We start from the raw sequence: 13694 nt of genomic DNA on the forward strand, positions 1-13694 counted from the left end.
CTACAACAGGAACTACTCCACCAACCACCACCACAACAGGAACTACACCAGCGACCTCAACAACACGAACTACACCAACAACTTACACGACAAATACATCAGAGACCACAACAACAGCAACTACACCAACAACTACTACAACAGGAACTACTCCACCAACCACCACCACAACAGGAACTACACCAGCGACCTCAACAACACGAACTACACCAACAATAACCACAACAACAGCAACTGTACCAACAACCACTACTATAACAGTAACTACTCCTGCTACTAGAACAGCAACTACACCAACAACCATCACAACAACAGGAACTACACAAACAACCACAGCAATAATAGGAACTGTACCAACAACCACAACAACAGGAACTGCACCATCAACCACCACACCAACAGAAACTACTCCAGCTACCACAACGAAAGGAACTACACCAACCACAACCACAAAAACAGGAATGACACCAACAACCCCCATAACAACAGTAAAAATTCCAACAACAATAACAACAACAGAAACTACTGAAACAACCACCACAGCAACAGGAACTACAACAACAACGATAGGAATTACTACAACAACGATAGGAATTACACCAACAACCACCACAACAACAGGAACTGCACCAATAACAACAACAGAAACTACATTATCAACAACAACAACAACAGGAACTGCACAAATAACAACCACATCAACAGGAACTACACCAACAACAACCACAACAACAGAAACTGCACCATCAACACCTACAACAACTGTAATTGCACCAATAACCACAACAACAAGAACTTCACGAACAACCACCACAACAAAAGGAACTACACAAACAACCACTACGACAACAGAAGGAACTATACCAACAACCACTACAACAACAGAAACTACACCAACAACCACCACAAACACAGGAACTACACCAACAACTACCACAACAACAGGAACTACAACTACAACAACAACAAAAGGAACGGCACCAACATCAACCGCAACATCAGGAACTTCACCACCAACCACCACAACAACAGGAACTACACCAACAACCCCAACGACAACCAAAGAAACTACACCCACAACCACTACAACAACAGAATATACACTAACAACTACCACCATTACAGGAACTACACCAACAACTACTACAAAAGGAACTACACCAACCACCACCACAACAGGAACTACACCAGCGACCTCATCAACACGAACTACACCAACAATCACCACAACAACAAGAACTGTACCAATAACCACTACTACAACAGAAACTACTCCAGCTACTAGAACAAACACTACACCAACAACCACCACAACAACAGGAACTACACCAACAACCACAGCAATAATAGGAACTGCTCCAACAACCACAACAACAGGAACTGCACCATCAACCACCACAACAACAGAAACTACTCCAGCTCCCACAACGACAGGAACTACACCAACAACAACCACAAAAACAGGAATTTCACAAACAACTACCTCAACAACAGCAACAACACCAACAACCACCACAAAAGCCAGAACGACACCAACAACCACCACCATAACTGGAACTACATCAACAACCACTACAGCAACAAGAACCACACCAACAACTTATACGACAAATACATCAGCGACCACAACAACAGGAACTACACCAACAACTACTACAACAGAAACTACTCCACCAACCACCACCACAACAGGAACTACACCAGCGACCTCAACAACACGAACTACACCAACAATAACCACAACAGCAACTGTGCCAACAACCACTACTACAACAGAAACTACTCCAGCTACTAGAACAGCAACTACGCCAACAACCATCACAACAACAGGAACTACACCAACAACCACAGCAATAATAGGAACTGTACCAACAACCACAACAACAGGAACTGCACCATCAACCACCACAACAACAGAAACTACTCCAGCTACCACAATGAAAGGAACACCAAACCACAACCACAAAAACTGGAATTACACCAACAACCCCCACAACAACAGCAAAAATTCCAACAACAATAACAACAACAGAAATTACTGAAACAACCACCACAGCAACAGGAACTACAACAACAACGATAGGAATTACAACAACAACGATAGGAATTACACCAACAACCACATCAACAACAGGAACTGCACCAATAACAACAACAGAAACTACACCAACAACCACAACAACAACAGGAACTGCACCAATAACAACCACATCAACAGAAACTACACCAACAACAACCACAACAACAGAAACTGCACCATCAACCACTACAACAACTGGAACTGCACCAATAACCACAGCAACAAGAACTTCACGAACAACCACCACAACAAAACGAACTACACAAACAACCACAACGACAACAGAAGGAACTATACCAACAACCACTACAACAACAGAAACTACACCAACAACCACCACAAACACAGGAACTACACCAACAACTACCACAACAACAGGAACTACAACTACAACAACAACAAAAGGAACGGCACCAACATCAACCGCAACATCAGGAACTTCACCACCAACCACCACAACAACAGGAACTACACCAACAACCACAACGACAACCAAAGGAACTACACCCACAACCACTACAACAACAGAATATACACAAACAACTACCACCATTACAGGAACTACACCAACAACTACTACAAAAGGAACTACACCAACCACCACCACAACAGGAACTACACCAGCGACCTCATCAACACGAACTACACCAACAATCACCACAACAACAGGAACTGTACCAACAACCACTACTACAACAGAAACTACTCTAGCTACTAGAACAGACACTACACCAACAAACACAACAACAGGAACTACACCAACAACCACAGCAATAATAGGAACTGTACCAACAACCACAACAACAGGAACTGCACCATCAACAACCACAACAACAGAAACTACTCCAGCTCGCACAACGACAGGAACTACACCAACAACAACCACAAAAACAGGAATTTCACAAACAACTACCTCAACAACAGCAACAACACCAACAACCACCACAACAGCCAGAACTACACCAACAACCACCACCATAACAGGAACTACATCAACAACCACTACAGCAACAAGAACCACACCAACAACTTACACGACAAATACATCAGCGACCACAACAACAGGAACTACACCAACAACTACTACAACAGGAACTACTCCACCAACCACCACCACAACAGGAACTACACCAGCGACCTCAACAACACGAACTACACCAACAATAACCACAACAACAGCAACTGTACCAACAACCACTACTACAACAGTAACTACTCCAGCTACTAGAACAGCAACTACACAAACAACCATCACAACAACAGGAACTACACCAACAACCACAGCAATAATAGGAACTGTACCAACAACCACAACAACAGGAACTGCACCATCAACCACCACAACAACAGAAACTACTCCAGCTACCACAACGAAAGGAACTACACCAACCACAACCACAAAAACAGGAATTACACCAACAACCCCCACAACAACAGCAAAAATTCCAACAACAATAACAACAACAGCAAAAATTCCAACAACAATAACAACAACAGAAACTACTGAAACAACCACCACAGCAACAGGAACTACAACAACAACGATAGGAATTACCACAACAACGATAGGAATTACACCAACAACCACCACAACAACAGGAACTGCACCAATAACAACAACAGAAACTACATTATCAACAACAACAACAACAGGAACTGCACAAATAACAACCACTTCAACAGGAACTACACCAACAACAACCACAACAACAGAAACTGCACCAGCAACCACTACAACAACTGTAATTGCACCAATAACCACAACAACAAGAACTTCACGAACAACCACCACAACAAAAGGAACTACACCCACAACCACTACAACAACAGAATATACACTAACAACTACCACCATTACAGGAACTACACCAACAACTACTACAAAAGGAACTACACCAACCACCACCACAACAGGAAATACACCAGCGACCTCATCAACACGAACTACACCAACAATCACCACAACAACAGGAACTGTACCAACAACCACTACTACAACAGAAACTACTCTAGCTACTAGAACAGACACTACACCAACAAACACAACAACAGGAACTACACCAACAACCACAGCAATAATAGGAACTGTACCAACAACCACAACAACAGGAACTGCACCATCAACCACCACAACAACAGAAACTACTCCAGCTCCCACAACGACAGGAACTACACCAACAACAACCACAAAAACAGGAATTTCACAAACAACTACCTCAACAACAGCAACAACACCAACAACCACCACAACAGCCAGAACTACACCAACAACCACCACCATAACAGGAACTACATCAACAACCACTACAGCAACAAGACCCACCACCAACAACTTACACGACAAATACATCAGAGACCACAACAACAGGAACTACACCAACAACTACTACAACAGGACCTACTCCACCAACCACCACCACAACAGGCACTACACCAGCGACCTCAACAACACGAACTACACCAACAATAACCACAACAACAGCAACTGTACCAACAACCACTACTACAACAGAAACTACTCCAGCTACTAGAACAGCAACTACACCAACAACCATCACAACAACAGGAACTACACCAACAACCACAGCAATAATAGGAACTGTACCAACAACCACAACAACAGGAACTGCACCATCAACCACCACAACAACAGAAACTACTCCAGCTACCACAACGAAAGGAACTACACCAACCACAACCACAAAAACAGGAATTACACCAACAACCCCCTCAACAACAGCAAAAATTCCAACAACAATAACAAAACAGCAAAAATTCCAACAACAATAACAACAACAGCAAAAATTCCAACAACAATAACAACAACAGAAACTACTGAAACAACCACCACAGCAACAGGAACTACAACAACAACGATAGGAATTACCACAACAACGATAGGAATTACACCAACAACCACCACAACAACAGGAACTGCACCAATAACAACAACAGAAACTACATTATCAACCACAACAACAACAGGAACTGCACCAATAACAAGCACATCAACAGGAACTAGACCAACAACAACCACAACAACAGAAACTGCACCATCAACCACTACAACAACTGTAACTGCACCAATAACCACAACAACAAGAACTTCACGAACAACCACCACAACAAAAGGAACTACACAAACAACCACTATGACAACAGAAGGAACTATACCAACAACCACTACAACAACAGAAACTACACCAACAACCACCACAAACACAGGAACCAGCGACCTCATCAACACGAACAACACCAACAATCACCACAACAACAGGAACTGTACCAACAACCACTACTACAACAGAAACTACTCCAGCTACTAGAACAGACACTACACCAACAACCACCACAACAACAGGAACTAAACCAACAACCACAGCAATAATAGGAACTGTACCAACAACCACAACAACAGGAACTGCACCATCAACCACCACAACAACAGAAACTACTCCAGCTCCCACAACGACAGGAACTACACCAACAACAACCACAAAAACAATAATTTCACAAACAACTACCTCAACAACAGCAACAACACCAACAACCACCACAACAGCCAGAACTACACCAACAACCACAGCAATAATAGGAACTCTGCCAACAACCACAACAACAGGAACTGCACCATCAACCACCACAACAACAGAAACTACTCCAGCTACCACAACGAAAGGAACTACACCAACCACAACCACAAAAACAGGAATTACACCAACAACCCCCACAACAACAGCAAAAATTCCAACAACAATAACAACAACAGCAAAAATTCCAACAACAATAACAACAACAGAAACTACTGAAACAACCACCACAGCAACAGGAACTACAACAACAACGATAGGAATTACCACAACAACGATAGGAATTACACCAACAACCACCACAACAACAGGAACTGCACCAATAATAACAACAGAAACTACATTATCAACCACAACAACAACAGGAACTGCACCAATAACAACCACATCAACAGGAACTACACCAACAACAACCACAACAACAGAAACTGCACCATCAACCACTACAACAACTGTAACTGCACCAATAACCACAACAACAAGAACTTCACGAACAACCACCACAACAAAAGGAACTACACAAACAACCACTACGACAACAGAAGGAACTATACCAACAACCACTACAACAACAGAAACTACACCAACAACCACCACAAACACAAGAACTACACCAACAACTACCACAACAACAGGAACTACAACTACAACAACAAAAGGAACGGCATAAACATCAACCGCAACATCAGGAACTTCACCAACCACCACAACAACAGGAACTACACCAACAACCACAACGACAACCAAAGAAACTACACCCACAACAACTACAACAACAGAATATACACAAACAACTGCCACCATTACAGGAACTTCACCAACAACTACTACAAAAGGAACTACACCAACCACCACCACAACAGGAACTACACCAGCGACCTCATCAACACGAACTACACCAACAATCACCACAACAACAGGAACTGTACCAACAACCACTACTACAACAGAAACTACTCCAGCTACTAGAACAGACACTACACCAACAAACACAACAACAGGAACTACACCAACAACCACAGCAATAATAGGAACTGTACCAACAACCACAACAACAGGAACTGCACCATCAACCACCACAACAACAGAAACTACTCCAGCTCCCACAACGACAGGAACTACACCAACAACAACCACAAAAACAGGAATTTCACAAACAACTACCTCAACAACAGCAACAATACCAACAACCACCACAACAGCCAGAACTACACCAACAACCACCACCATAACAGGAACTACTTCAACAACCACTACAGCAACAAGAACCACACCAACAACTTACACGACAAATACATCAGCGTACACAACAACAGGAACTACACCAACAACTACTACAACAGGAACTACTCCACCAACCACCACCACAACAGGAACTACACCAGCGACCTCAACAACACGAACTACACCAACAATAACCACAACAACAGCAACTGTACCAACAACCACTACTACAACAGTAACTACTCCAGCTACTAGAACAGCAACTACACCAACAACTATCACAACAACAGGAACTACACCAACAACCACAGCAATAATAGGAAATGTACCAACAACCACAAGAACAGGAACTGCACCATCAACCACCACAACAACAGAAACTACTCCAGCTACCACAACGAAAGGAACTACACCAACCACAACCACAAAAACAGGAATTACACCAACAACCCCCACAACAACAGCAAAAATTCCAACAACAATAACAACAACAGCAAAAATTCCAACAACAATAACAACAACAGAAACTACTGAAACACCCCCCACAGCAACAGGAACTACAACAGCAACGATAGGAATTACCACAACTACGATAGGAATTACACCAACAACCACCACAACAACAGGAACTGCACCAATAACAACAACAGAAACTACATTATCAACCACAACAACAACAGGAACTTCACCAATAACAACCACATCAACAGGAACTACACCAACAACAACCACAACAACAGAAACTGCACCATCAACCACTACAACAACTGTAACTGCACCAATAACCACAACAACAAGAACTTCACGAACAACCACCACAACAAAAGGAACTACACAAACAACCACTATGACAACAGAAGGAACTATACCAACAACCACTACAACAACAGAAACTACACCAACAACCACCACAAACACAGGAACTACACCAACAACTACCACAACAACAGGAACTACAACTACAACAACAACAAAAGGAACGGCACCAACATCAACCGCAACATCAGGAACTTCACCACCAACCACCACAACAACAGGAACTACACCAACAACCACAACAACCAAAGGAACTATACCCACAACCACTACAACAACAGAATATACACAAACAACTACCACCATTACAGGAACTACACCATCAACTACTACAAAAGGAACTACACCAACCACCACCACAACAGGAACTACACCAGCGACCTCAACAACACGAACTACACCAACAATAACCACAACAACAGCAACTGTACCAACAACCACTACTACAACAGTAACTACTCCAGCTACTAGAACAGCAACTACACCAACAACTATCACAACAACAGGAACTACACCAACAACCACAGCAATAATAGGAACTGTACCAACAACCACTACAACAGGAACTGCACCATTAACCACCACAACAACAGAAACTACTCCAGCTACCACAACGAAAGGAACTACACCAACCACAACCACAAAAACAGGAATTTCACCAACAACCTCCACAACAAAATCAACTACACCAACAACCACCTCAACAACAACAACTACACCAACAATCACCACAACAGCTAGAACTACACCAACAACCACCACCATAACAGGAACTACATCATCAACTACTACAGTAACAAGAACCACACCAACAACTTCCACAACAAATACATCAGCGACCACAACAACAGGAACATCATCCACAACCAGTACAACAACAGGAACTACACCAACAACCACTATAACTAAAAGAACTACACCAAAAACCTCTTCCACAACAGAAACTACTGAAACAACCACCACAGCAACAGGAACTGCACCAATAACAACAACAAGAACTACACCACCAACCACCACAACAACAGGAACTGCACCAATAACCACATCAGGAACTACACCAACAACCACTAAAACAACAGGAACTATACCAAACACTGCCACAACAACAGGAACATCACCATCAACCACTACAATAACAGGCCTTGCATCAATAACCACAACAACAAGAACTTCACCAACAACCACCACAACAAAAGGAACTACACCAACAACCTCTACCACAACAACAGAAACTATACCAACAACCTCTACAACAACAGAAACTACACCAAACACCACCACAAGCATAGGAACTACACCAACAACTACCACAGCAACAGGAACTGCAACTACAACAACACCAGGAACGGCACCAACATCAACCGCAACATCAGAAACTTCACCACCAACCACCACAAAAACAGGAACTACACCAACAACCACTACGACAACAAAAGGAACTACACCAACAACCACTACGACAACAAAAGGAACTACACCCACAACCACTACGACAACAAAAGGAACTACACCCACAACCACTACAACAACAGAATATACACAAACAACTACCACCACAATAGGAACTACACCAACAACTACTACAACAACCACCACCATAACAGGAACTACATCAACAACCACTACACTAACAAGAACCATACCAACAACTTCCACAACAAATACATCAGCGACCACAACAACAGGAACATCATCCACAACCAGTACAACAACAGAAACTACACCAACAACCACCATAACTAAAGGAACTACACCAAAAACCACTTCCACAACAGAAACTACTCCAGCTGCTACAACAGGAACTATACCAACAAACACCCCAACAAAACGAACTACACCAACAACTACTAATACAACAGAAACTACTGAAACAACCACGACAGCAACAGGAACTGCACCAATAACCACATCAGCAGGAACTACACCAACAACCACTTCAACAGCGGGAACCACACCACCAACCACCACAACAACAGGAACTGCACCAATAACCACATCAGGAACTACACCAACAACCACTAAAACAACAGGAACTATACCAAACACTGCCACAACAACAGGAACATCACCATCAACCACTACAAAACAGGCCTTGCAACAATAAACACAACAACTAGAACTTCGCCAACAACCACCACAACAAAATGAACTACACAAACATCCACTACCACAACAAAAGAAACTATACCAACAACCTCTACAACAACAGAAACTACACCAACAACCACCATAAACACAGGAAATACACCAGGAACTACCACAACAACAGGAACTACAACTACAACAACGCCAGGAACGGCACCAACATCAACTGCAACATCAGGAACTTCACCACCAACCACCACAACAACAGGAACTACACCAACAACCCCTATGACAACCAAAGGAACTACACCCACAACCACTACAACAACAGAATATACACAAACAACTACCACCACAAGAGGAACTACACCAACCACCACCACAACAGGAACTACACCAGCGACCTCATCAACACGAACTACACCAACAATCACCACAACAACAGGAACTGTACCAACAACCACTACTTCAACAGAAACTACTCCAGCTACTAGAACAGACACTACACCAACAACCACCACAACAACAGGAACTGCACCAACAACCACAGCAATAATAGGAACTGTACCAACAACCACAACAACAGGAACTGCACCATCAACCACCACAACAACAGAAACTACTCCAGCTACCACAATGACAGGAACTACACCAACAACAACCACAAAAACAGGAATTTCACCAACAACCATCTCAACAAAAACAACTACACCAACAACCACCTCAACAACAACAACTAAACCAACAACCACCAAAACAGCTAGAACTACACCAACAACCACCATAATAACAGGAACTACATCAACTACCACTACAGTAACAAGAACCACACCAACAACTTCCACAACAAATACATCAGCGACCACAACAACAGGAACATCATCCACAACCAGTTCAACAACAGGAACTACACCAACAACACCACAACAACAGGAACTACACCAACAACCAGTACATCAACAGGAACTACACAAACAAACCCCACAACAACAGTAACTACACCAGCAACCACTACAAATTCAACTACTCCAGCTACTAGAACAGCAACTACTCCAATAACCACCACAACAACAGGAACTACACCAACAACCACAGCAATAATAGAAACTGTACCAACAACCACAACAAGAGGAACGGCACCATCAACCAACACAACAACAGAAACTACCCCAGCTACCACAACGACAGGAACTACACCAACAACCACCACAACAACAGGAACTGCACCAATAACAACAACACAAACTACACCAACAACCACAACAACAACAGGAACTGCACCAATAAATACTACATCAACAGTAATTTCACCAACAACCACCACAACAACAGCAACTACACCAACAACCACCACAACAACCAGAACAACACCAACAACCACCACCATAACAGGAACTACATCAACAACCACTACAACAACAAGAACCTCACCAACAACTTCCACAACTACTATATCAGCGACCACAACAACAGGAACATCACCCACAACCAGTACAAAAACAGGAACTGCACCAGCGACCAAACAACAGAAACTACACTAAAAAAGAGTACAACAATAGGAACTACACCAACAATCTCCACAACAACAGGAACTACACCAAGAACCACAACTTCAACTGGAACTACACCAACAACCACTAAAACAACACGAACTGCACCAACAACCACATCAACAGGAACTACACCAACAACCATAACAACAATAGAAACTGCACCAACAACCACCACAACAACAGGAAGTGTAATAACAACCACAGCAGGAACTACACCAGCAACCACTACAACAGCAGGAAGTGTAATAACAACCACAGCAGGAACTACACCAGCAACCACTACAACAACAGGAACTACACCAACAACTACAACACCAACGGGATCAACTCCAGCCTCCACAAGAACAGGAACTGCACCATTAACCTCTACAACATCAGGAACTGCACCAACAACCACAACAACAGGTAGTTCACCAATAAGCACAACAACAGGAACATCACCAACAACCTCCATAACTGAAGGAACTACACCAACAACCCCTTCCACAGCAGAAACTACTCCAACTACTACAACAGGAACTACACCAACAACCCTAACAACAACAGAAACTAATGATTATTTTTATTAATACATTAGGTACATCTGCATTAGTGCAGCGACCCTAGACTATATGAAGTGGAGTACAGTGTGTCAAAAAAGCTAACTACGTGATGCTATAACATCCCCATCACACAGGATGGTTAATCATACAGAGGCATGTGATAGGCAGTCTGCACTGGCAGACTCCGGAAGCATTTTGAGGGTATCAGCAACACATGATTGAATAAGGCAGCAGTGGTAATAAAAGTCCCATCTCGCAGGATGGTTAGTCATACAGGACCATATGTTTATTAGCCTGCACTGGCAAATTTGGGGAACACTGTGAGGATATCTTCAAGAATACGAGAATGAATACAGTAATAGCAAAGCTCCAGGTACCTCATGCCAACTGGTCTGAAAGGTCTAATAACTGGGCAGAAACTAATGAAACCACCACCACAGCAACAGGAACTACATCAACAACCACAAAAACGAAAGGAATTACACCAACAACTCACACAACAACAGGAACTACACCAACAACCACCAAAACAACAGGAACTGCAACAATAACAAAAACAGGAACTACAACAACCACAACAAAAACAAGAACTGTACCAACAACCACCACAACAAAAAGATCGGCACCAATAACCATATCAGCAGGATCTACACCAACAACCACTACAACAACAGGAACCACACAAATAACCACCACAACAACAGGAACTGCACCAATAACCACAACATGAACTACACCAACAACTACCACAACAACAGGAACTGCACCAATAACCACAACAATAAGAACTTTACCAACAACCACCACAACAAAATGAACTACACCAACAACCACAACAAAAGGAACTACACCAACAACCATTAGCACAACAGAAACTACACCAACAACCACCACACGCACGAACTACACCAACCACTACCACAACAACAGGAACTACAACTACAACAACAACAGGAACGGCACCAACATCAACCGCAACAACAGGAACTTCACCACCAACCACTACAACAAAAGGAACCACACCAACAACAACTACCACAACAAAAGAAGCTACACCAACAACCACTACCAAAACAGAAACTACACAAACAACTACCACCACAACAGGTACTACACCAACAACTACTACAACAACAGGAACTACAACACAAGCCACCACAACAACAGAAACTACTCCAGCGACCTCAACAAAAGAAACTACACCAACAACAACTACCACAACAGCAGGAACTACACAAACAACCACTACAACAACAGGACCTACACCAAGAACCAAAACAACAACAGGAGCTACACCAAGAACCACTACTACAACAGAAACTACTCTAGCTACTAGAACAGCAGCTACACTAACAACCACCACAAAAACCAGAACTACACCAACAACCACCACAACAACAGGAACTACATCAAAAACTACTACTACAACAAGAACCACACCAACAATTTCCACAACAACAGGAACTACAACAGCAACTACAACAACATTAACATCCCCCACAACCAGTACAACAACAAAAATTGCACCAACACCCACCTCAACAACAGGAACGGCACCAACAACCACCAAATCAACAGGAACTACACCAATAACCATCACAACAACAGGAACTACACCAACAACCACTACAACAACAACAGGAACAACACCAACAACCATAACAGGAACTATACCAGCAACCACCACAACAACAGGAACTACACCAACAACTACCACAACAATAGGAACTACACCAACAACCACTTCCACAACAGAAACTACTCCAGCTACTACAACAGGATCTACACCAACAACCACCATAAC

The 13694-nt window shown here is 42.8% G+C and overlaps 1 protein-coding gene across 1 annotated transcript in view; it reads right to left on the minus strand.

The window, feature by feature from the left end:
• LOC138356659 (uncharacterized) overlaps positions 1-13694 on the minus strand; it is a 46852-nt gene that overhangs the window by 27421 nt on the left and 5737 nt on the right. The window contains exons 8-11 of the mRNA XM_069312850.1: positions 12487-12597; positions 11368-11897; positions 9354-9801; positions 8520-8924 (exon numbers count right to left, since the gene is read on the minus strand). Of these exons, the coding sequence (XP_069168951.1) occupies positions 8520-8924; positions 9354-9801; positions 11368-11897; positions 12487-12597 (1494 nt within the window). The remainder of the gene's footprint in view (positions 1-8519; positions 8925-9353; positions 9802-11367; positions 11898-12486; positions 12598-13694) is intronic.

This window comes from Procambarus clarkii, chromosome 73 (genome assembly GCF_040958095.1).
Source record: "Procambarus clarkii isolate CNS0578487 chromosome 73, FALCON_Pclarkii_2.0, whole genome shotgun sequence".
Lineage (NCBI taxonomy): Eukaryota > Metazoa > Arthropoda > Malacostraca > Decapoda > Cambaridae > Procambarus > Procambarus clarkii.